We start from the raw sequence: 27,530 nt of genomic DNA, 5'->3' as shown, positions 1-27,530 counted from the left end.
TAACTCTTCACTACTATTCAAACTTCAATAGCATTTAAAAAAAACCATACCAATTTAACTTCTCAAGCTTGAGAGGGGTTGAGAAGAGAGAAACATTGAGAAATTATAGAAAGATGAATATTCACTAATTACCTTACAACTTGCTTGATTCTTTGTTCACGGTAGAGGCCCCCAACCAATCAATTGGTTAAGTATGTTGATGGAGCCACTAATGGGGATTGAAGAAAGAGGGAAGCTCCAAAAACTAGTGAATTATTAAATGAATTCACAGTTCTTGGCTTAGGTGGAGTAGAGTAACGATGCATAAACACTATATATTTTTCAACAAGGGTGAGGCTTCTATTTATAGGAAAAATTGAGCTCCTAACCAAACAAACTGATTCTAGAATTTTCTAAATCAGTTTGGTCAATATTTGACCATTTTTAGGTCAGTTAAGCTAACTTTTTGGAACTAGACTTGAATGAGGAGAGAGGAGAGTTGAAATATCTCAATTTTTATGAGTTTAAAACTCATTCAAGCATGTGAAATATGCACCTCCTTTAAAGAACTCCCCTTCCTTACATATGTCATATTTTTAATATTGCTCATAGTTTTTTACTAATAAACCTTGTACATTTTCAACTCTTCATCTTATGTGAAATATGCACCTCCTTTAAAGAACTCCCCTTCCTTACATATGTCATACTTTTAATATTGCTCATAATTTTTTACTAATAAACCTTGTACATTTTCAACTCTTCATCTTATGTGAAATATGCACCTCCTTTAAAGAACTCCTCTTCCTTACATATGTCATACTTTTAATATTGCTCATAATTTTTTACTAATAAACCTTGTACATTTTCAACTCTTCATCTTATGTGAAATATGCACCTCCTTTAAAGAACTCCTCTTCCTTACATATGTCATACTTTTAATATTGCTCATAATTTTTTACTAATAAACCTTGTACATTTTCAACTCTTCATCTTATGTGAGTATTTACTCATTTTTGGGTATCTTCTCTTTCAAATTGGATTTATCTCCTCCCTACACATGGATTGATGCTATTGGTCCATAGGAACCTTAATTGGACCATAATCCAAAAATTTCTGAAAATCTAGACCCTTAGACTAAGGTCCTTTATACACATTTCCAATTAATTCCAATTGCACATTGGAAAGTTCTTTTTGAATTTCTGTTTCAGGGAAACTTATTTTAATAAGATGAGATAATTTTCTATCCAAAAATATTAAAAATCTGAATATTCTCTCTCTAGAATATTTTCTCTCTCTAGGTTAAAACAGTTAGAAACAAGTCTTTTATATTTCTGAAGAGGGATTGATTATAGAAGAAGATACTAGACATCAAAAAGGGGTTTGGGGGAGGAATCTTACATTCTACCCCACTTAAAAAAACGCGAGATGTCCTCATCTCGCAACTTGTGATAATTTCGCAAGATTCACGAATATGAGACTTAGAGAAAAATTTTAATCAAGATTAACCACCAAGATAAGTCTTAAAGAGAACAAGATTCAAAATACGAACAAGATTTAAACTTTATTCATTCTCGGAACTTATTCAGTAAAGATAGAGGAACTCTTTACACTTCCATAAGCCCGTCCATCATATGGTCACAAAAGCAGTCCTCACAAGCTGCACAAGTATAAGGTAACTCATCTATGGGAATGATTCTGTGGGTTATTGCTGCGCCTATCTCAGTGGTATGAGGTGTTCTAACAAAAGGACCTCTGAGAGGCAAGCCAAAAACGGGGTAAAGGCATATCTTCTCATGAGGAAGAAAACACGCCAGTAAGAAGACCCGCTCAGAAAACCCAGGATGTCTTGATCTCATGACGCAGTAGTATCGGGGACCCAAACCCAAAGCTTCAATAACCATGGCCAAGCGGACATTGTTACGGAAGTGCTGCTGACCCCAAGGTGTTACCCTAGTTATGTCTTGATAGGTCCGCCATTTGGTCTGCGCTACAGAAGTTCCCAAGTGAGGGAAAAGTGAGCGCTCATACTGTTCTATAAAATCCTTCTTCACAGACTCACTTGCGTCTTGAAGGTGAGGAATCATTATGGATAAAACTAATTCTTGTTGCCAAGCCATGAAGGAGATTAGGAAGAAAGGAGATCGATGGGAGTAAGATTACTGTGAGCGACAAGTAAAAGTTACGACTTATATAAAGGAAGGAGCTAGCGTAACTTAGAAGCCAACGGTAGCTTGCCACTGAAGTTTTACCGTCTTTCCATGATTTGGGTTTGGCACAATTTTCTATAGAAGGCATTAAGAACTTTGAGATGAGGAGATAAAAGAAGTTCGTAAGCTAAGTCACTTACTTTCTTTGAAGTCAGATAAGGCTCACAATATCTGGGGGATAACTTCTTAAACTCCCCAATAGATAAAGAACTTCTTTTATGCCGTACTCGAATGAAGACCAAAACCTTGGTATCCAAAACACCGATTTTCACTTCTGAACTCATTGTTCTGAATCCTTAAAACAGCGTGACTCTTGAGAAGTATTCTAGGGAAAGGGTCTTCCTTTTTTTTTAAACAGAATCTTTCTTTTATTTTTGAGAGGGAATAATTTTAAGATCAAAAAGGGAGATTCTTACTCCTGTATGCCTCGAAGGCTGGGGAGGAATCTTACATTCTACCCCACTTAAAAAAGTGCGAGATGCCCTCATCTCGCCAAGTAGAGGACAACTCTTTTTCTTAAGATCCAATTTATTCTAGGGTTCCTTATATTCTGGTCAACCCAACAGAATACGGGGATAAATATCCCTTATATAGAACTCATCATTAAATAAATTCATTTCAGATCATATCATTCATATCTTTAACACGATAATGGTCCATCAGATCGAAATTTTTTCTTTCTGAACATTCCTCCACGGGAATTTCAGTCAAGCAAGTTTTCAATTTGTCATCCCTTAACTTGATATACCGAGTCAAGTGTTAACAGTAGTACTTTGACAGCACAATCCACTAATCTCATAGTGATTTGTTGAAATCATTATCATCATTTATCATTACAAGGACTCGTCCCATTCATCCTCATTGCGGTTTTGCTCAAGTTATTATATTTCAACTAAATTTCAAAAATCATCATTTTTCAATCAGAATCCCAATCAATTCATCAGTTCCCAAACAGAATTAAAAATCATATCAACCACATTCAAATTCATCATCTGGATAGCATTAACGCTTATAATTTCAAGTCTTAGATTTACTCGTATATACTGTCAGTAAAGAGCTGCAGTTATACTCTCGGTATATACGGATAGTCACGGCCCTTGGAATTATAAGGTAAATACCATCATGTCTAGGCCTCAAGCAAGTCAAGGATTCTATATAATTGCGGTACTTCCATCTGAAGACCCAATTACCAAATTACGAATTTCAATTTGAATATCAAATTGTATGAATTATATCACACAATTACAACCTTTTTGTGTTTCTTGATAAATTTCTGACCTATTTGTCTTCTCAATTGATCTTTATTAACCAAATGCTCTGATACCAACTGTGAGATCCCCCTGTTCCCACCGAGCAACGGATTCGGGTACTAGCAGCGGAAGTAGCACTTCTCGCACGGGACAGGGGTCCCACATTCGGGGCCTCGCCCACGGATATCCGGATAAGAGACTAATCCGTCGGTTTTTCCAAAACCGAACCCGGAAAAAACTCCCCTTACCCGGAAAGCACGGGCGATTCCACCAGATAACTTTTTACTCTAACGTAGTCAAGATCGTTACGGATCAACTGCTCTGACTGCACCTTTAACGGTACTTGGTCAAATCAAGGAAGAACTTGCACTTGAATCATTGGGATCAACGCTTTTTTCCCCATCAAGAGGCACAGCCGTTGATTCCTATCCATAGAACAATTTCTATCCGGGATTTACTTCATCTATCGTAATAATAGAAATTAAATCTCGATTTACGGATCCATCAGTCCAGCCTAACCCCATCCGATCCCATGGGTTAGCCAACCGCCCAACCACTGTAGTGATGGGATCCAATTTGGAATTTGGTTAGGTTTTGTCCCGGGTACCAAGGAAAAGAGTTCCAAGGCCCCCTAGCCGGAAGTTCATGCAAACATAAAATTAGGCACACCACTTACACACCCAATATGAAATTGCCTTTTTCTTAGCATCAGCTAACTTTAAAACAATCCTTTAATGAAACCATAGTACCACTGATCACAGTCTTCCAAATTATCCGATTGATTCTCAAATTTTCCATCATTCCTTCATCAGAGTATCTATGGCATCATTGGCAACTAGAACGCTCACCACCTGACCACTCAGGGGCCGTTTCTATAGTTCCTAGCCCATAATACTCGGCAATATAATCACTTATCAAGATGGACTCTCGTTGAAGATCAGCAAGATCAACCAACAGATCCATATAAAAGAGCCATGGACTCATCCGTTGAGGACCAGCAAGGTCAGTCAACCAGATCCATGCCCGGTTTCACAAAATAACTCTTACTCCTTGTTCCAATATCTTCCTCGACGCACGCGTGGGTATCCTAGGCGACCCAGAGCCCGAGCACCGTATGGTCAGCACCCTCTAGGATCCTTCGCAGGTGACCTAGCGCTTCACTCATAGGCCGCTTCCTTGGTCCCTCATCCACCGTACCGGAAGCTCACCATTTTAATCGAACCGAGGCTGGTCAAGACCTCGGTCGACCTTGCTACGCGAGACGTCCTCCATTGACTCTCCGTCAGCAGTTGCAACTTTATCAGTTAGGTCTCCACGACCTTAATCACAAGACGGTCAAAATGCTTCCCCAGCATTCTTGACATAAAACAGCCATTTACAAACAGCATTTACAAACAGTTTACAAATACAGTTTCTATATTAACTCTCATTTTTCCACATTATCCCTCATTAATCCACATTACTTATTCCACATTCCATGTATATGTGTACTCATCCAATCACCTCCTTTTCCATCTCTTCACTTCAGATTCCTTCACATCACATATCATATATTCACATCCATATCCACATCCATACATCCACATCCACATCCACATTCACATCCATACATCCACATCTACATGCTTATCTCCATTTTCACATCCTCATTTATACATCCACATCCCATATCCACATTCATACATACACATCCATATCCACATCCACATCCACATCCACATCCACATTCACATCCATGTATCCACATCTACATGCTTACCTCCATTTTCACATCCTCATTTATACATCCACATTCATACATACACATCCATACATCCACATCTACATCCACATACATACATACATCCACATCCACATTCCACATTCACATCTATACATCCACATCTACATTCACATTCACATACATCCACATCCACATTCACATCTATACATCCACATCTACATTCACATTCACATACATCCACATCCACATTCCCATACATCCACATCTATACATCCACATTCCACATTCACATCTACATTCACATTCACATACATCCACATCTATATTCACATTCACATACATCCACATCCCCATTCCCATTCACATCTATATATCCACATCTACATCCACATTTACATCTATGCATATACATCTTCATGCATATATCCATTTTCATGTTCATACATCCACACTCCCATCTCCATATCTACACATCCACATACATACATCCATTTTCACATTCCCATTTATATAACCCCATATACCTTCACATCTAATCTTTTACATCACATCCATTCTCGCCCTATCACAACCCATATACATCTTATCCTATCACATACACTTCTTACCTCATCCCCCCATACACATCTTAATTCATCTTATCACATCCTAACTTATTTCATAAGCATCTTATCACCTCTTATCACACCTCTTATCACATCCTATCACTTTCCATACGCATCTTATCAGTTCTTATCATATCTCATATACCTCTTATCACATCTTATCACATTTCATATCTTTTTTTTAAAAAAAAAAGAGAATTCTTTTATTTGATATAAGATTTCTCTACACATTTATTTATACATAAATTCCATTTAAGGAGACTAACACTTTCGAAATTAAAATCAATCTTTTATGCATCTTCTTATGCATGATTTCAATTTGGTAGGGAATTATACTTTTAGAATAAAAGAATTTCTCTTATGCATCTAAGTTAAGCATAAAATCCATTTATGAGGAAAATCATACTTTTAGTATAAAAAGAATATCTTTTATGCATACCTATATGCATGAAATCCAATATGATAAAAGTAACACTTTTGATATAAAAATTTTTCCTTTATGCATACTTCTATGCATGAAAATTAAAAATGATAAAAGTAACACTTTTGATATAAAAATTTTCCTTTATGCATACTTCTATGCATGAAAATTAAAAATGATAAAAGTAACACTTTTGATATAAAAATTTTCTTTTATGCATACTTTTATGTATGAAATAAAAATGATAAAAGTAACACTTTTGATATAAAAATTTATCCATTATGCATACTTCTATGCATGAAAATAAAAATGGTAAAAATAACACTTTTGATATAAAAATTTATCCTTTATGCATACTTCTATGCATGAAAATAAAAATGGTAAAAATAACACTTTTGATATAAAAATTTATCCCTTATGCATAATATTAAAATTCAATTTCTCCATGATTATAATGAAATTCTTTCAATTAATCTAGGATGATGATTCCTAGAATATGGTAGGAAGTCCTCTTTTTATGCTTTGAATGAAAATCTTTTATGCATAATTTTTATAAAAATTTTGCCATAGCTCCGCTGCTATGACTGATAAATCTCAATTTTTCTAAGGGATAAAGCTTATCATTAAGGAAATAATTAAAATGATTCTCTAATTGGATCCTCAATCCATAATGGATTGAATCATCAATATACATAAACTAAAAGCATAAGAAAAAGCCATTAATTTGGCCTCAAGCATAGCTTTATCTTGGGTTAAGGAAAAGCTTTATGAAAAGCTTGATTTGGATTGAGAATGGGTCATGAGTATGACCATTTCTTGAGTGAGAGAGAGAATTTACATAAGAATCATTAGAATTTAAACATAAATGAAAATTAACTTCAATAGCATTTATTAAATTATGTAACTCTTCACTACTATTCAAACTTCAATAGCATTTAAAAAAAACCATACCAATTTAACTTCTCAAGCTTGAGAGGGGTTGAGAAGAGAGAAACATTGAGAAATTATAGAAAGATGAATATTCACTAATTACCTTACAACTTGCTTGATTCTTTGTTCACGGTAGAGGCCCCCAACCAATCAATTGGTTAAGTATGTTGATGGAGCCACTAATGCGGATTGAAGAAAGAGGGAAGCTCCAAAAACTAGTGAATTATTAAATGAATTCACAGTTCTTGGCTTAGGTGGAGTAGAGTAACGATGCATAAACACTATATATTTTTCAACAAGGGTGAGACTTCTATTTATAGGAAAAATTGAGCTCCTAACCAAACAAACTGATTCTAGAATTTTCTAAATCAGTTTGGTCAATATTTGACCATTTTTAGGTCAGTTAAGCTAACTTTTTGGAACTAGACTTGAATGAGGAGAGAGGAGAGATGAAATATCTCAATTTTTATGAGTTTAAAACTCATTCAAGCATGTGAAATATGCACCTCCTTTAAAGAACTCCCCTTCCTTACATATGTCATATTTTTAATATTGCTCATAGTTTTTTACTAATAAACCTTGTACATTTTCAACTCTTCATCTTATGTGAAATATGCACCTCCTTTAAAGAACTCCCCTTCCTTACATATGTCATACTTTTAATATTGCTCATAATTTTTTACTAATAAACCTTGTACATTTTCAACTCTTCATCTTATGTGAAATATGCACCTCCTTTAAAGAACTCCTCTTCCTTACATATGTCATACTTTTAATATTGCTCATAATTTTTTACTAATAAACCTTGTACATTTTCAACTCTTCATCTTATGTGAAATATGCACCTCCTTTAAAGAACTCCTCTTCCTTACATATGTCATACTTTTAATATTGCTCATAATTTTTTACTAATAAACCTTGTACATTTTCAACTCTTCATCTTATGTGAGTATTTACTCATTTTTGGGTATCTTCTCTTTCAAATTGGATTTATCTCCTCCCTACACATGGATTGATGCTATTGGTCCATAGGAACCTTAATTGGACCATAATCCAAAAATTTCTGAAAATCTAGACCCTTAGACTAAGGTCCTTTATACACATTTCCAATTAATTCCAATTGCACATTGGAAAGTTCTTTTTGAATTTCTGTTTCAGGGAAACTTATTTTAATAAGATGAGATAATTTTCTATCCAAAAATATTAAAAATCTGAATATTCTCTCTCTAGAATATTTTCTCTCTCTAGGTTAAAACAGTTAGAAACAAGTCTTTTATATTTCTGAAGAGGGATTGATTATAGAAGAAGATACTAGACATCAAAAAGGGGTTTGGGGGAGGAATCTTACATTCTACCCCACTTAAAAAAACGCGAGATGTCCTCATCTCGCAACTTGTGATAATTTCGCAAGATTCACGAATATGAGACTTAGAGAAAAATTTTAATCAAGATTAACCACCAAGATAAGTCTTAAAGAGAACAAGATTCAAAATACGAACAAGATTTAAACTTTATTCATTCTCGGAACTTATTCAGTAAAGATAGAGGAACTCTTTACACTTCCATAAGCCCGTCCATCATATGGTCACAAAAGCAGTCCTCACAAGCTGCACAAGTATAAGGTAACTCATCTATGGGAATGATTCTGTGGGTTATTGCTGCGCCTATCTCAGTGGTATGAGGTGTTCTAACAAAAGGACCTCTGAGAGGCAAGCCAAAAACGGGGTAAAGGCATATCTTCTCATGAGGAAGAAAACACGCCAGTAAGAAGACCCGCTCAGAAAACCCAGGATGTCTTGATCTCATGACGCAGTAGTATCGGGGACCCAAACCCAAAGCTTCAATAACCATGGCCAAGCGGACATTGTTACGGAAGTGCTGCTGACCCCAAGGTGTTACCCTAGTTATGTCTTGATAGGTCCGCCATTTGGTCTGCGCTACAGAAGTTCCCAAGTGAGGGAAAAGTGAGCGCTCATACTGTTCTATAAAATCCTTCTTCACAGACTCACTTGCGTCTTGAAGGTGAGGAATCATTATGGATAAAACTAATTCTTGTTGCCAAGCCATGAAGGAGATTAGGAAGAAAGGAGATCGATGGGAGTAAGATTACTGTGAGCGACAAGTAAAAGTTACGACTTATATAAAGGAAGGAGCTAGCGTAACTTAGAAGCCAACGGTAGCTTGCCACTGAAGTTTTACCGTCTTTCCATGATTTGGGTTTGGCACAATTTTCTATAGAAGGCATTAAGAACTTTGAGATGAGGAGATAAAAGAAGTTCGTAAGCTAAGTCACTTACTTTCTTTGAAGTCAGATAAGGCTCACAATATCTGGGGGATAACTTCTTAAACTCCCCAATAGATAAAGAACTTCTTTTATGCCGTACTCGAATGAAGACCAAAACCTTGGTATCCAAAACACCGATTTTCACTTCTGAACTCATTGTTCTGAATCCTTAAAACAGCGTGACTCTTGAGAAGTATTCTAGGGAAAGGGTCTTCCTTTTTTTTTAAACAGAATCTTTCTTTTATTTTTGAGAGGGAATAATTTTAAGATCAAAAAGGGAGATTCTTACTCCTGTATGCCTCGAAGGCTGGGGAGGAATCTTACAATTGTCTTCATCACATAAGCCAAGAGGCTGAAGATTTCTGGTTTTTTATCATAAAACTCATCATTATGAGTGTTTTTAAAGTTGGGCACATGTACACTAAGTGCTCATCTTCAATGTTTATGTGTATTACCCTTGAGGCTCTTCTTTGTAAGAGGCATAGGCATGTCATAAGCCATATGCTCTCATTTTCCAAGCCCAAGGCATGTTATTCTGCTGCGTCTAAGATGAGTTGTTTACTCACTCTCATTAAGCTTGTATCTTCAAACCTTAATGGGTATTATGTAACCAACATGCACAAAAGTTGTTGTAACTTGTAATTGTGGAGTAGACACTGCCCTTGACCAATCCATAAGGCAAGTGGTAAGACCCTCCCTTTCCCTTTCCCATTTAAATCTACCTCATTACCCATGGAGGAGGTATGGTATTCAAGGAAGCATCAAGCATGTTAAAGGAACATCTATAAGCAAACCACTTAAGCAAGGGTGGCAGCCTTGTTTTGATCATTGTGTGAGAATGGTCAAGGTGGAAAGCATGTGGTGGAAGCAATGGCATGTACGTCTAAAGCATGTCATCTACAAGAAGTCAAGCAAACACAAAGAGTGGGGTGCACCATCATTGAGGTGTACATCTTCATCTCGATAACAAATAAAGACTTAGATGGCATCAATGTAATAGCCTCTAAGGCTCTACGAACACATTTGTAAATCCTAGATAACCACACCTATATTCCAAACCTTGTACGCCTAATGTTATAAAGGCATCCTATGTCCAATACCACCTATTACATTTCTTTCATAGTTGGTATTGAGGGGGGGTATTAAGAGACTAAGGTTATGTAGAAGGGGAAGAGGAAGGTGTGAGTGTGAATGGACTTAAGGTCCACTAGCTCATCTATTTAAAGATGAGGCCATGAGGCATTTTGTATGGAGCAAGGCTTAGTTGTATTCATAAACAACTTAATAAGCAAGAGTTTGTTCTTGTACTTTTTGAGTCTCTCCTCTCCACACACTTGATCTAGCATGAGCACCACGTTTTCTCAACAGTTCATGATGTAAACTGATGTAGAAACAGCCTCAGCCCAATAGCTATGCGGCATATTCTTCTCTCCCATCAATGCTCGTGCAATCTTAGCAATGTGCCTGTTTTTTCGCTCAGCAACTCCATTTTGCTGTGGAGTGTATCTGTATGTAAACTGTCTCTAAATACCATTCTTCTACAAAAATTCAGAGAACTCATTGGAGAAGTACTCTCCCCCTCCATCTAACCTTAGGCACTTTACATGTTTCCCTGTTTGATTTTCAACCATAACTCTGAAATTCTGAAAATGAGTGAACACCTCACTCTTCTCCTTCATGAAGTATACCCACACTTTCCTTGTGTGGTCATCAATAAATGTCACATAATACCTGCAGCCTCCCATAGACATGGTCTTCATAGGACCCCATACATCTGAATGCACAACATCTAGTGCATTTCTGCTCACATTTTTGTCATGTGGAAATACATGCTTTGTTTACTTTCCAAATTGGCATGCTTCACATATTTTCTACATACCTTCCACTTTAAACTTTGGCAGCCCTGTCTCACAATTCCTTTAGTCTGCATAGACTTCATTCTCTGCGCACATTCACATGTCCAATTCTTTTATGCCTGAAGTGAGTGCTGCAATGTTTGCAAATGGTTCAGGAATGTAAACATTCTGCCCACTCTATTGCCTTTTGCAACCAACCTGCACTTGTCTTTAAAGTCTTCAACATGACAACCATCAGGGTTAAACTGAACCTGTAAACCCTGCTCAATCATCTGGCCAACTGAAATATGAAGTACATCTGCAAGGTACTTCACTTTGCCATCCTGCATAGACAATGGCACATCTCCAACATGGGCAGTTGGATGAGCAGTGTCATCCCCTATTTCCACAAAACCTGGTCTTTCAAGGTTTTTCATCTCCTTGAACCACTCCCCATGACTTGTCATGTGGTTCGAAGCACCTGAATCAACGTACCATACATCATCTTTATGTGCTATTTCAACATTTTCAGACATGGCATTAAAACAACATGCTGCATAACAAACAAGCTTTCATTATCCTCATTGTTTTTGCTTGAGGATACATAGTTGTTTTGCTGCAATTTCCCATTTTGCATGTCAGCCTACTTCTTATAACAATCTGCCTGCACATGTCTAGGCTTACCACATTAAAAGCATCCACCTGTATCATTATACTTCCTTTGCCAATTTCCATGGCCTCTTTGACTCCCCCTACCTCTGAATTGGCCTCTTCCACCTGCGTGTTATTGTTGTTGAATTCTGGGACTGTTGTTGTTGCTGTTGCTGCTGGCCATAATTCTGATTACCTATTTTGGCCACCTCCTTGGCCGCGTCCACGGCCTCCTCTACCTCGTCCTCTTGCTGAACTTGTGTCCTGAACTTGTGTAGAAGGCCTGTTGCTCTGAACTGTTTTTGTTTTGTGAAGACTGTTGGTCTTCACCCAAGCTCTTCTCTTCTATAATCAACATAGACACCAAATCTATGAAATTGGAAATGTTTTCTTGAGTCTAAATAGACGTCTTAAACGCCTTGTATTGTGGCCTGAGACCACGTAGACAGACTTCCATCTTATCATCATCATCTACTGAAACACCAATAGATGCAAGGGATTCCACAATACCCTTGATCTTCAATGCATAGTCATTCACAAACATACTCTTTTTCTCCACAGTATGAAGTTCATTCTTCAACTGTATCTTTCATGCCTTGGTATTCATTTCATAGAGTTTTGCCAAGGTGTCCCATGCCTCCTTGGGGGACTTGGCATCTTGTATGTGCCCAATCATGGTGTCCTGTATACTGATAGAGAGCCAATATAAAACTTTTTTGGCTCCTTGGTTCTAATCCTTGAACTCTTTCACATCTGCAGCAGTCAGATTGATCTCCGGTATCTCCGGTGCCTCTTCATGCTCACCTTCTATGTAGTCCCAGTAACCCTTTCCCATCAAGAAATTTGTCATCCTGAACCTCCAAGCATGGAAGTTGTTCTTGTCAAGCTTTTCAACAACAATCTGGTTTATGCCATCATTTGACATCTTGCCAGACACACAAATTTACCAGAAACAGCACTTTGGTTTGTCCTGCACAAGCTGCTGTATTTTCTGCACAGCAGCAATACTGTACTACACTCAAATGTCACAACCAGTGACCTCAATGTGGATACATACACCCAATGGCAATTGTTTGACCTCCTTGCAGCACACACAATGTCTGCACAACCAATCTGTCTTCCTGCAATTCTTAAAACAGAGTTTTGCATAGAATCAATGACTTACCCGCAGTGCTCGAACTCGCCTGCTTTTCGAAAAACGGAGGTCCTAACGCGCCTGAAACGCGTTTTCGGCCCGAAAAATTCAGTCCAATAAGACAATATAGTTGCCCTATAGCTTTACTCCCACGAAGAAAGCTCCTCAATCAGAGATTGTTTGCCGGTGCCTCTCGTAGAGCTCCCGACAAGGGTGTAGTCTCGCCAAAACACATAGGGAAGAGTAGATGAAGCTCTTACACTCGTACCGCTTCCTGTGCTTCTCTTGCTTGCAGCTCTGCCCTTAGCATGAACTAGGATCTGATACCCTGAAAAGATGCAGAGGAGAAGAGAGCTTGAGCTCTTGCAAGCACACACACATTCACAAAACCCTAAAAGAGAACACACAAGGTGAGAGGCTGAAAATCTTCTTCTTCTTCACAAACACTCAACACACCATATACAAAGATAAGGGTACACTCAATATGAAAAGGTACTCAACCAAATACATACTAGGATTCTCTATAGTGTGAACCCAACTAAATGAGCTGGCGCTATAACTATTCCAGTTTCTACAATGGCTATCACACAGCCTGTCATCCCACTGGCTGCATATCACCCATGATCTCACCAACCATGCCAGTGGTGTAAGTGTGGGGCCTATCCCCCAGGCGGGTCATCAGTGTCCACCGCCTCACTAGATGAGCTCGATATCTCAACATAGAAGGGGCGGCAAAGCACAAGTGCACCACTATGGGAGTAGGAGCAAAGCGTATGGCGTTGCCACCTCCTCACTACACACATGCTGCATGATTGTAATGCTGCACTTTGGAAGCAGGTTAACGAGTCAAACACACAAGTACTATAGACTTCAAAGGAACACTTGGCCAGCAACAGAGGCCACGCATCGGGATGTCATCATGAAGAGTTTGAAGGCGCTGAGGAGAAAGAGACCAGATACAAGGCACTAGAATGCAATAATTTGGTTCTAAGCCAAACTATTGTTTAGAGAATCAAAGAGAATACGGACCTTAAGGCAAAGTTAGAACAGGCTAAGGAGCAACTCTAGAAGGAGGTTACCCACAACCACGAGCTCACAACCCTTCATGCCCAGAAAGTACAAGAGTTCCAGCAAAAATCCAAGGCAAAAGAAGAGGAGATGCAAAGATAGATCCAATAGTTATTTCAAGTCGAGATGCAAAGGATGGTGTTAGCACACCAAGAGGAAATGGCACAAATCACCCAGTAGTTACAAGACAGCCAGAAGCTGGTGTAGCAGAAAGACTTCAAAAAATCACAGAAGCTCAAGAAAGAGAGGCTACAGCCATACGTGCCCAAGAAGAAGTAACCCGGCGATTCAAGGAGTTGGATGCTACCAAGGATGGTCCGTGAAACCACAATATCCAACCTCCTCAGCACCAATGACTCCCGTCTACAAGAGTTGGAACACCAATTGGCAATATAGGACCGAAGTCAATGGCAAGAGCCTACGAATGAAATGCGCCTACTCCTTGAGCGAGCCTCAGAGATAGGTCAGTTGCCAATAACCCCTCAGGCCCCTCCTCAAACTCTTACTCTGTTTTTGTCTACACTAACCCTCTCCTTACTTTAATACAATATAAATCTGTCTGAGGACCTAGGCCTAGGTGAACTAACCCTCATTAAGCAAAATACTGAATGCGATGCTGACCCCACTATTATAATGGAAATTTTATGGGGGAGATATAGTATTAACTAATCCACAAGATATCTTCTTTTACCCATTACATCCTATTGTGTTAAACCTTCGTAGTTGGCATCGAGTACTACAAAACTCTGAAATTCTAGACAATAGTGTCAAAAAATTAAACCTCTTTGTTCCGAATGACATTCCCGAGACATCGGCCAACTATGAGGTGGTAGCACAAAGCTATCAATGGATTATAAGCCATGGGTGGCTTGAATTCTACAATACTCACCAGCATCTGAACTTATGCGAGTCTACATTATATCACCCTCTTTTAGAATTCTAAAACTATACTCTAATATCTACAAACACTTAGAATCCATGTTAACCCAATGTACTCTACACTTTTGATGCCACCCATATTGAATATCCTACCATAGATTCTGAGGATATCCATGACCTTTAAGAGTTTATGAAATCTCACAAACCTAGCCACCCACCCCCCAGCACATGTCATGGTCTAATGATGTCGCTAGTAAACTACTTAACCCCTATCCTAATGCCCCACCTACTAACAAATCTCAGGCCGACTGCATATTCTCTACTTTCACTCCTCTCGCCCCCAAGGAGATATTGGCACCTCACCCACTCGCCCAACGGCAACCTCAAGAGGTACGCTATACTGTTCCCCAAGACAATATTAAAGCTTTTACTGATGATACAGTTTTAGAGTCATTGTCTGGTGCAGAATATGAGGGCTTCATTCGAGCTAGCAATCCACTGTTAAAGCCGAAGCTGATGTTCAAAGTACTAATGCAAGTAACACCGTTTGAGCCAACTCGAAGAATTCTATGCCTACTTCGAGGTCACACCAACAAAACAGCCTTATGTACCATAGCCTCTACGAGCGCCTCGCCCAGATTTAGAAGAACTAATCCCCTTGGCTGGAGAGGGTACATTATGGTCTAATGTGGTGCGGCACACCAAATTAGCCAATCCCCAAGTGGCCGACTTGCTGGAGATCAGAATTGTCACTTTCATGATCAGCTATTGCTTTCGTAGGTGGAGAAAAGCTCACCCAGTACATACAAGAGGTGGCTATGCCACTATTATCACAGATGATGCAAATCCCAGACTAGAAGATTTTGGAATATAGCCAGAATGGAGAAGAGAATTCTTAACTATTCCGGAATACAACCGGAATGGAGAAGAGAATACAGCCAAGTCTATACGTGCGCGCCACCAACTTAGTGAGTTGACCCATTATACATGCCAATAAAGAGAAGATGGACTTCACTGGAGTTTCAGGAGACCAAGCAACGCGACTCCCATGTATGTTACAATTTCCCAGTATTCATGCCAGCGACCTTTATAGACATACGGAGCAAAGGAAACAGATACTCACTTGGATACAGGCATGGCGCCGTATCTCACACCCAGCAATCGTGGCCAGTGTTCGATTTTTGAAATTGCTCATGGTCCTAATTGATCAACCCAAGGAGCCCTATGATGGATATAAAGCTGAACAACTCCAATTCGACATGAATCACAACCCATCTGACAGGGGAATGATGTTGTATTACCATTGTCTACGGTGCCTTCCGACATACATGCATGTCACGTTCGAAGACATGGTGGACACAAGGTTCTGGCGTTCACACTCAACATTCAAACAAACCCTCAGAAAGCTTCAGTCACGAGTCGAAACTTCTATCGTCATGAGTTTGGTGACCACGTCTTTAGACCTCGGTAAATAACAGGTTCTGAGGACAGAACCTACATCAGGTAGGGGGGGATGTTAATCCCATTTTGGATTAACAAGTATGCTTCTCCAATTGAGGACATTAATAAGTGTCATGAAAAGGCACTATAAAAGTTGTACATTATGAGATATTGGCCACCCAAGGCCTAGTTAAGTAAGTTTTGGGAGCCCAAGTGTGAATAAGGGACAAATGTATATAAGGCATTTTCTCATAATGAAAAGACACAATCCCCCTTTCTGCTATTGAGAGCTCTTCCTTGTATCTTGAGAGAGATTGAGAGAGAGAGCATTCTAGCATTTGTGCCTCTTCTATGCTTGTATGATTCATGCTTGTGTGGGAGAGTGAGAGAGAGTGATAACCTTATGCGACGGTGTGAGCGACTCTATGGTGACAACATGGAGGTGGACCTTGGAGGTTTGGAGCTTAACAAGTGAGCTTGGAGGCCTCAAGGGACTCAAGTTCGAAGCATTGGTAAGTGCCCTACAATAGTTGTGTTCTATTGCTCTTCCTTTAGGTGAATGCATTGAGTTCCCTCTTGGAGGTGTGGTAGCCCATAATAGAGGCAAGTGGATTGGGTTGGATTGGAAGGTGAAGCTGCTATCATTTGCTCCTCTGAAAATTGTGAACTCCTCCTTTTACAAAGTTTTATGCCTAAATTGGAAAGAGGTGATGGGCCTGATTAAATGGAATGGGTGCACTACAGCCTCAAGGAACATGTGGTGGACTCATAGATTTAACGCCCCCTTTGGCTCAACTCAATGCTAGGTCATCTAGAAGATTAAACAACAGGGGTTTAAGAAGACTAGGTGACCTATGGGGGGACTATTCACAGGTGGGCTGGAAAGAGTTGCATTAGATTGAAAGGGAATTTGGAATATAACAAAGTGAGATGCAAGTGTTGAACTCTGTGCTAGAAGAGGTTGAGAAAGGCTAGACCTCCACAGCCTTCAATGGAGATTGGGCCTGGTTCAATGGGGCCAAACTGGATAGAATAACTACTAAGGCAGTTTATGAGGAAATGAGCAAGAGTCATATTAATGTCAAATACTATAACAGAATCTAGAAAGTTAGGTGGTGCTTGAGTACTTGGAGGAAGAGGTGGAGCCGAGCCTTATTTGGGAATCCCAGGTTCCAATGAAAGTTCAAACATTTCTTTGGAGAGTATGCGATAAGGGGGTTTTGGGTTCGGATAGGTTAACAGGTGGATAGGTAACCATGTGGATGAGAGCCTAGGGGGTAAGGGGTCCTAGAGTGACTGGGTATTGGAGAGAGTAATTAATGGGGCAGGAGAGGTGGATTTAATATTCTATATTATAAGATATTGTTGCCCTTGGGGGATTTGAACTTCTAATAATTTACTGATATTTAATAAAGGATCTAGCCAGAGGGTAGATGTGTCAGAGATGATGTTCAAATGTGTGCACTACTGTTGATCTGTATATTATATTAATAAGCTGAATAATACTTTGTTTGTTGAGGCTGTTCATGCATTATAGGCAAGGATTAGTTGATGCAAGCCTTAGCTAATGGGGGATATCAACACATACTAGGGTACCCTAATATTGGTAATTGATATGTGGCAAGCATACACTTGGAAAGATGTGAGGGCCAAACATCCCAAATTTGGGCCCAAAACTAAAAGGTGGTACTAGAAGGAGAAACAACCAGTGGATATCTTTCTGGCCTTAATTGAAAACCTTGTGGGTAGCAAGACCAGTGGTGGGTGAAGGTATGGACTAAAGGGGACTATTTTGAAGAGAAGACCCCTAAGGAATTCAATTCTAATGTTATGTTGATTGCTTGTATGTAGTTGGGCTTCCACATATCTTGGGAAATGTCTTCTTTTGTTTTGGGAGGATGAGAGGTGGGATTTGCTTCTTAATAGGGATGGGAATAGAGGTAGGGGTATAAAAAGACTTATTGTAAATGGCTGTTTTTGCCTTATAAATAGAAATATATTATTGTTCCAAAAAAAAGGTAATAATGGCATAAATGGTTAATCCTTTTATGTGGTATATTTACTACTACTACTACCCTTTTTTTTCTTTTTTTTTTTTAGGAATATGCCACGTGGATGGCTCCTGCCACCCTGGTGGTCATGTTTATTTTTCGATTTTTGCATGACCCATGTTGTCATTTATGGTCAGAGCTTTTTGGCGTGAACTTAAATATAATGAGATATGAGATACGTTCCCCAGTAGCATTGCTTGCAGCCTATCGCGGAGTGAAAAAGACCTTTGTTTTCACTTCTGAGGCAAGCTTGCGGGCGGTTGGAGAGGTTCTGTTTATGGGCGGTGCCGGATTCACAGCCTTTCTAGCCAATTCATCTACATAATTATGATTAACAAATTAACCACCCTCTAATTACGAAGCTCGCCTCTGAGATTGCCCAGCAACAAAGAAGCGCCGACATGAGAAATGCAGCCATTTTGGGCGATTTTCAAAGTCAATCTTGCAGGACAGTGGGTCCATTTTGGGCTCTTTACAAAGCTAATCTTGGGTTCTTATTTAATCCGGTTACGGGCCCTAAGTCATTCTGGGCTCCTGCCTCAGTATCAAAGGTCCTAATCCAATTGGGTCTTACCTGATTAGCAAAGGTCCCAATCCAATTGGGTCATGGGCTTTAATCCAATGGGCTATGGGCTCTAAGCATTTGTAAATGCCATGGAATACACTGTATGAGGAGGGGTCCCAGCAAGCCTTCGGTTCTAAGCTTTAGAAAGACTTAAGTGTTTGGCTTTGTTCCCAAGCATATGTACTCATTTCCCCCATCCAGTATAAAGGATAGTATGGTGGTCTGCTTAAACTGTGCATCAGTAGCTTGCATTTCTCAAAGAGAGTGTATTGTACTACCCCGAGTTGCAAAATGGCATGCATGGAGAAGCCATGCTTTGTTGTTGGCTTATTGACAAAGCTCAATGTGGGCACCCTTCTGGTTCTCAGCATTGTGTGTATGCAGCTCAATTACAGTAATGTAGCTGCAGAAGCGGAGATTCGGCCTTGTCCAACTTTTTCTGGGCATGGGCTGCGCAGTGTGGTTGATAGACATGGACAAGATTACCCTCAATGCGGGGGTGATGATGGTGGAGGGTGGTCCCCGTACAATGTTGTAAGCGTTGATTGGTATGGTGCAATGGGTGATGGGCTAACAGATGATACCCAGGTATAATCAAGTCAAACATTTCTCATGAAAGTTTTCCTTTTGTGTATGATTAATATGCATAGCTCTGCATATGCATTCCTACATGTACCCATGTATTCACACATGCAAACTTATGATACACAGGTCTGATCAAGTTCACTTTCATCTTATGTGCCCATGTATATGATCAAGTATACCATTTTTTCTACTCTGTCATTTTATGTATAAATACAATTATGTATGTTTGCGTGACACGCTTGCACGCACGCACGCACGTGTTTGAACATGTAATATAGAGAAGTATGTAAAATAAAATCAATCCTGTTGCCATATCCATTTTATGTGTTTGTGAGCTATATACAGGTGACTGCAGGCTCAAAAAACATTTCTAAGTAAAGTGGATTATTTATGCTGCAGGCTTTTGCAGATGCATGGACTGATGCTTGCGCCTTAGACTCTGCGGTCTTTATGATTCCCGAGGGTAAAACTTATCTTGTGAGCCCTCTCAATTTCAAGGGCCCTTGCGGGAGCAGCCTCGTGGTAGAGGTAGGCTGTGGGTTCAACCTGAGGGATTGTATTCATTTATCTGTAGTAAGACAAGCTTGCAGAAATGTATTTGTATAAGGGGGGTAGTTGTATGTGTTTGTTTGAAAAGAATTGGGAAGTTTGTGTCAAAAATAGAGTCATTTTCTATGGCTAGAGTTACAGGTGAGGATTTTCTTGTATGCACATGATATTCATTTGGTTTTGGATAGTGAACATTGCATTTCCCACCCCACCGCACCCCTGCTGACTTGATGTGAAAATCTAAAGACAGCATGTTTACCTCGTCGCGCTTTTGCAGCTGGCCGGGACTTTGATTGCACATTCTGAACCTTGGAACAAGTCAAATTCAAATGCTTGGCTTCATTTTAGTCACTTGAACAACCTCACGGTGGAAGGAGGGGGCAATATAGATGGGCAAGGCCAACAATGGTGGGCACAATCTTGCAAAAGGAACAAGACAAATGTATGACCAAATTTTCATTTCATCTTATACCCAAATCAAATAATAATGCATCGTTTAATGGCCATTATATGCATAACTTTATCATCATTGCATGCACAGGCTCCATGCTAATTGGAGTGAGGTCATGTGTGGCTGTATGCAGAAATGCCACGATGCGCCTACAGTAAGTCCCATAGAACCTTCTATGGAGTTGGCTTGGTCATGCGAGTGATGGACATCATAGGCATATATCAATGTACCGTAGAAACTTGTGTGGAGTTGGTTGGTCACGCAAGTGATGGATATGTCAATGTCAGAGCTTTTGCTCGGTTTGGAACTTTATTCTGTTTATGAATCCGGGTTACACTTACCTTATGTGTCATATTCTGGCTGATTAGGGCATTTATTGTGTTGTGTTATTGCTTGTAGGCTTTGAGGTTTAGCATAGTCAACAACCTGAAGGTGAGGAATATGCAAAGTGTGAACAGCCCACAGGTCCATATAAATTTTGCACACTGCTACAGTGTTCAAGCTGTCAATTTGCAAGTGGAAGCACCAGAAGACAGTCCGAACACAGATGGTATACATATCTCAGGGACACAGAATGTGCTGATCCAGGACAGTTGGATTGGAACTGGTACATTTCAAGCCATTTTTTCATGGCTAAAGCTTGAGATTGTGTTACTACCTAGCTGTTGATGAGCAGCACTATCACTGTTGCCACCTGGTAACTAGCAATACGGCTGCTTGTGACTATACATGAGATCTGATATGTCTCAGATGTGTATTCAAAATCGACGGTGTGCAGGTGATGATTGTGTATCGATAGCAAGTGGCTCTTCCGACATACGAATAAAGAATATTACATGTGGACCTGGGCATGGGATTAGGTGTGCAATGTAACTCTTGTCTTGCTCTCACATCTACATGTATAGCAAATGTTTTTGTTAATCATAAATTTAATAATTTTTTAAAGACCAGTTTAAGACCACTCAAAAGGAGTAGGCTAAAGATCACTATACTACCAACGAGTGCTAGCTCATCTGGTAGAGCGTTGGTCTCTACTCCCAAGGTCTTGTGTTCAAGTCTTTGGGGCCTCGTTAGGTACCTACCCTTGATGGGTTGATTATAAGCATGTACGATGGGTTCGCCAGCCCTCATCCCGGCGGGGCCGCCTCCACCTCACGGAGGCTGGGTGTGTGTGTGTTCCTAAAATTTCCTGTACCTTCGAAGAAGGAAAAAAAAAAGAAAAAAGAAAAAAAGATCACTATATGCTTGACTGGGCCTTGATGGTATTGTGCAGCATTGGGAGCCTTGGGAAAGGTGCAAGTGATGATCACGTCTCCCTCGTTGTAGTTGATGGTGCGATTCTTACAGGGACTTCTAATGGGCTTCGTATCAAAACTTGGCAAGTGAGTTATAAAGACTCCATGTCAATTCTCTAGCAAAGCAGGGCAATAGCAAACTTAAGAATGCCCTTTGAATCATGATCTTGTGCTGAATTTTTCCTTTTCTGTAGGGTGGCACAGGATTGGCCTCTGGTTTTCGATTCCAAAATGTACAAATGAACAATGTGTCATTCCCCATCATTATAGATCAGAGTTACTGCGATAATTACCCGGCTTCGTGCCCACTGGTGAATGAGGTCTCTCTCTCTCTCTCTCAGAGAGACACACGCACACGCGCGCGCACGCACACGCATGCATACACACAGGTCCCACAACACACAACACACATGCATGCATGCACACAGGTGTATGGTTACCACAACACACATGCACACAGGCAGGCGGGTGCATCTCATTGCTCATGCATGTATGGCATATTCACACCCTCCACTTTCCTCATATTCCCCCCTTAGAACTAAAGAAGCTTTGATTAAAAAGGAACTTATTTTGATTGTTGTGCTGCTGTGGCAGACTTCTGCAGTGCAAGTGAGCCAGGTCTTCTACCAGAATATATGGGGAACGTCGGCAACAAAGCAAGCGATCAAGCTTGCATGCAGCAAGGTTGCGCCCTGTACGAACCTTCTCCTCCAGGACATCAACTTGGTGCCAGCCGTGGGGACAGGAAACAGCACCTCCTTGTGCCAAAGTGCCCAAGGAGTGGTAGTGGGCACTGTCATCCCTTCTGTAGACTGCTTGCAACCATCACCAGAGTCTCGAGATGCTCTCCACTGCACTATGTAGTTAGTCCTTTGATGCAGTCACCAGTAGTCTATTGATTGTATTAGTATTATCAGATTCATGTTCACATCCATTCTTTGTACAATTGGGCTGGTTTTGGACTTACCACAACACACAAATGCCATCAATCCCACCTCAACGCCATCAACACACATGCACACAGGCAGGCGGGTTTTAGACTGTTTATGGCGTTGAGGTGGGATTGGTTGGTTAGATTGGGTAGAAGAGGCCAATATGAACCCTGCCACTGAGAGTGGGGGAAAGAGAGCTTTATTCTTATGCCACGTGGCACATTGACAGGGTTGCAACAGTTACACATAAGGTACCAGCACAGCAAAGTTCTCTCTCCCTTTCTCTTTCTCTCAGGTCCATCAGCACTATATAGATTTTCACTTACACATCTAGTTAGATCTCACAGATCATGATTTTGCTCTGTTATTTGGGTCCCAAAGGCCATATTTGGCATCTAGGGATGTTAATACTAGCATCATCATCTTCTCTCTGATCTCTCTCTCTCTCTCTCTCTCTCACTCACTCACACACACACACACACTTTGTACCAATCCCTAGCTCCCATGATTGTATGTCAACCTTTTTAAAAAAGAGTTTGAATAAGAATGGTGTAGTCAATTGAGCAGAAAATTAATTGTCCACTTTTTGGTTATCCCCAGAAGCCTGAAGCTTCAAGTTTGTAAGTGTTGTTCAGTAGTGCTCTCTTAATTGTTGATCATAATGACTTTTATCATGAATTAGAGGTTATTGACATATGTAAGCGACACAGGAAAGGCTAGCAATCCCGTTTCATGTCTAGCACAACTAAAGGCAAGTTACAGGAGGCAAAATCTTCCAATTGGAATTGAAGGTTTCCGTCTAAGTGATTTGATAAAACAGGCTCTGAGTTGTTATTCAGCAGAGGGTTGGCATTTTGATGTTCAATGGCAACGCGTGTGGTACTTGAGTCGCTCTCACACGCTCTATCTCTCTACCCGAACAGCACTATGGCGTTTTTCCCAAAGCTCTGAAACCTCCTAGTTCAGTAGTGTTAGGCGATTTGAACTTTTCGTCCATTTTAACTTTTCCTCTATACCATCAGAAGAGTAAGCGAATGACGGGATCACCAGGGAGGAGCTCCCACCACCACAGAAAATGATGTCCAAGAAGAAGCATCACCACTCACTGGCCCAAGGTGGTATCCAAAACAAAGGCATTCACATAGTAGAAACAAACGCGAACAAATTAGACAAACGAATCAGACCTCGCATGCATAAGCTCGACCATAACGACCAACCAACACGCAGGAGGCTCCATAGCCGGAGCACCTGCTCCCATCGCCAAAATAGCAAAAGACCACGTTCAAGAAGAAGGACCAACTCTCGCCACCTCAAGGACGACCACACGCCCCCCCACATTCCAAATTCGACTCCCAGCATGAAGACACGCCACCAACCTCCACGTAAAACTCACAACCTTAACAAATCAATCTTAATCGACTGTTGTATTGGCGTTGTATTCAATTAATTAATTAAAAAAACATTTTGCACACATTAACAGGCGATATGAAGCCTTGCTTTTCAAATCGGCCTATCCATAGAGAGTGTAGAGTTGTCGCCCTCTTGTTATCTCGTCAATGGGAATTTTATGTGCGAAGAATTTGAAATGCAGTTTTTGCAAGTCTTTCATGCAGTAGCCAACCATACCTTTGAATATATGCATTCGAATTTGGCGTAAAGATCTGCACATGACTATAGCACCCTTCGATTTAAAGAAGTGCTAACCAATGTATTGCTTGATAACTTTGCGGATGCTTATGAGTGATGGAGCCATTAGAGTGACCACCATCTAAAAGTGTATGTGATGGAGCCATTAGAGTGACCACCATCTAAAAGTGTATATGATTCACAGTACCTCCTTTCTCAAGAGCAAACAAACCCTTCAAGCACTCCATTCTGTGATGAACTCTTCAAGTGGTTCTCAACATTGATGTTTGTGTTTCCAATAGCAACAGTGATAGACACTTAGAATAGTTTGGTCCTTTTCTTCGGCAAAAAACGAGGTATCTTTTGTACAGATGGCTCTAAATCAGCTTTTTTTTCCATTTGCTAAAGGCTCCACAAACGGGGTTGATGCTGGTTTTTTTCCTCTGCCTCGGCGGTAGGTTTTGGGGATGACTTTGTGAATACACAACATAAAGAAGGTCAAAAATGAATCTAAGAAAGACATGACAAAGTATGAATGAAGAGTACTCAAACGAAGACACGCAAACCAAACGCCTGCACTTTCTGCTTCATAGCACGAAGGTTTCAAACAGTAAATGGGCCTTCCGAAGGCGTGACTATTCGGGACGACAATCGATCGCGCAGTAAGCCCTTGGTATAGTGGAGCTCTTGATGGTTCCCCTCATCAAAGAGCAAGGATGCAGAACAAGCACGACCATCTGCCTCATGACAAAGCAAAGATGAAGAACAAGGATGACAATCGAGTTTCATGAGATTATTAATGTCATGAAGTGGCTTCCTTGGGCAGGCATGATGACGAGAACAAACAAGAAATGCAGGTCGTTAAATAAACAATAGAGAAACAATGAAGGTGATTAAATAAGCAATCGAAAGTCCACAAAAAGAAGGGCACACCACAGTATGGCAACAAGAAGGAAGAGATACCAATAATACAGAGACATGCATGCATTTCTAAAGCATGGCGTGTGAACAAAGCATATGAACCAACGATAAAAAGACACAATACAATATGGATAAAAGCAATATTACATTTAGCAATGATAGAATGACATGCAGGTCAATGTACAACTTGGCATGTGGAGGAAGGATACGTGATAGCAACACATGCAGAGAAAGGATACCTGACAACAACACAGGGAAAACCACGCCGATTGAAAAACATCGAGAAGGATGGTGTGGGCAGAAGAAATCTAGAAGTAGTTCGTCGAAGGTCGTGTAGCAGAAGAAGTCCAAAAGCACTTTGTGGCAGACGTTGTGACTCCATCACCAAGGAAACCAATCAGGAAACAACATGCAGGAGGTGCCATCGTCGATCATGAGCAAGGCATAACATTCAAACAACACAGTGCCCGAGTAGAGCGGAGAAAAAGCACGACGACGATGAGGTTGTGACTGCGTTAGTAGCAAAGCTGACGAGAGTAGGATGTGCCATCCACAAGCAGAGTGAAAGAACAATGACGAACAATGATGCAACAACATAGTAGCAAAGCTGACGAGAAAACAACATGTAGGATGTGCCATCCACAAGTAGAGCGAAAGAACAATGACGAGCACCAATCTCTCTCAAGCACAATGACGAGAAATGATTTGAAGCCATGCACACCGGACATGCGTGCAGTCATACAGAATGTTGGAAGAGTCATCCATCACCAGCTGCCACCACGTGGAAATGGTTTATCCCATATGCCTAAGCTAAGGGTCCTTGACCATAGAATAAAGGGGCAATTAGCCCTTGGCCCCTTCTATCCCTCCACAAACTTTTGTGGTTCACATGGGATTGGAGGAAGGGGGGCCCAGCCCGGCACAGTGGCCATCCGTGTCTGTTCTACGCATGGGATCACCTTTACAACAGAATACAAGATTCACATACACAATGGACACGAGTCCAAACATGCAACATAGGACTCGAACACATGTCAAGCAAAGGAAGCCGACACGAGCAATTCACTGTCTCGCAAAAAGCTTAATTAATTTATCCACTTTTCCAAAAAGTTTTGGGTGCCGATTACGAGAGAAATAGGCCACCGATTTTTTTTTAAATTGTGGCATTAATTAATGAACTCCCGTATTTTCTTCGATTCTATGGTTTTGAGCATGGTTTATTGCTATTTTTAAAGGTTCTTATTTGGTAACAAATGAGCTCAAATAGTTTTCTTTTGGTTAGTTTGTACTTGTCTGCCGGTTGTTGATTTCAACCAACCCATCAACGACACTCCTACCGATGACAATGCCCATACTTGAGATGATTGATTTACAAACTCACCCTTCCACCACCGACTTTTTAAGATCACATTCAACTTCTCAAGCAACTACTTCAAGATGAACAACAAAAGCACCTCGCAACGATTTGATGGTAATGAAGCAGGTACTCCACAAACTGAAGATTCTGGCATTACCAGAATCATCAAGGCTACATTCGACACTCAACAAACAAAAAGGATAGTAAAGCCTCATAATGTTTCTTTTATCAAATTTGATGGTGGTAAAAAGGATGCACGTATCGTACTTTCATGGTTAAGTCAATTGGATAATTGGATGATTATTTCTCTGAGAAAACCTTTTTCAAAAAGAGATAAGATCAAATGGTCGATCGCGCATCATTATGGTGGAATGTTCTTCATAAAAGCAGCGATAAACCAACTACATGGGTATACTTCCAACATAAAGTGAAGTCCAACTTTTGTCACCTCAATTTACTCTCAAAGCACATCATGCATGAAATACTTTTACCATGTCCAATCGTGAGATGATATCACTGTTGAGATATCGAGCTCGTCTAGTGAGGCGGTGGACACTGATGACCCGCTTGGGGGATAGGCCCCACACTTACACCACTGGCATGGTTGGTGAGATCTTGGGTGATATGCGGCCAGTGGGATGATAGGCTGTGTGACAGCCATTCTAGAGACTGGCATAGTTATAGCGCCAGCTCATTTAGTTGGGTTCACACTATAGAGAACCCGTGTATGTATTGGTTGAGTACCTTTCATATTATTGTGTACTCTTCTTGTATATGGTGTGTTGAGTGTT

General features: G+C 40.3%; 1 protein-coding gene across 1 annotated transcript; it reads left to right on the top strand.

Annotated features, from left to right (window-relative positions):
- Positions 1-19,263: 19,263 nt before the first annotated feature.
- Positions 19,264-23,267, top strand: LOC147635025 (putative polygalacturonase At1g80170). Its single transcript, XM_086803458.1, has 9 exons — positions 19,264-19,611; positions 20,008-20,136; positions 20,435-20,599; positions 20,742-20,762; positions 21,008-21,215; positions 21,387-21,468; positions 21,882-21,990; positions 22,098-22,223; positions 22,498-23,267. The coding sequence occupies exons 1-9, from the start codon at positions 19,315-19,317 to the stop codon at positions 22,765-22,767; spliced, it is 1,407 nt and encodes a 468-aa protein (XP_086659584.1). The 5' UTR covers positions 19,264-19,314; the 3' UTR covers positions 22,768-23,267.
- The last annotated feature ends 4,263 nt before the right edge of the window (positions 23,268-27,530 follow it).

This window comes from Cibotium barometz, chromosome 10 (assembly GCF_041138505.1).
Source record: "Cibotium barometz isolate CiBa-2024 chromosome 10, ASM4113850v1, whole genome shotgun sequence".
Taxonomy (NCBI): Eukaryota; Viridiplantae; Streptophyta; class Polypodiopsida; order Cyatheales; family Cibotiaceae; genus Cibotium; species Cibotium barometz.
The sequence above is the reverse complement of the archived record's forward strand: the minus strand, read 5'-3'. Positions and strand labels throughout refer to the sequence as shown.

Excerpts from the sequence above, each read along its gene's own strand:
- LOC147635025 (XM_086803458.1), top strand. The coding sequence starts at position 19,315 with ATGGCATGCATGGAGAAGCCATGCTTTGTTGTTGGCTTATTGACAAAG. Across the intron at positions 21,469-21,881 it reads GGACCTGGGCATGGGATTAG|CATTGGGAGCCTTGGGAAAG; the intron begins GTGTGCAATGTA and ends GGTATTGTGCAG. Across the intron at positions 22,224-22,497 it reads CGTGCCCACTGGTGAATGAG|ACTTCTGCAGTGCAAGTGAG; the intron begins GTCTCTCTCTCT and ends CTGCTGTGGCAG.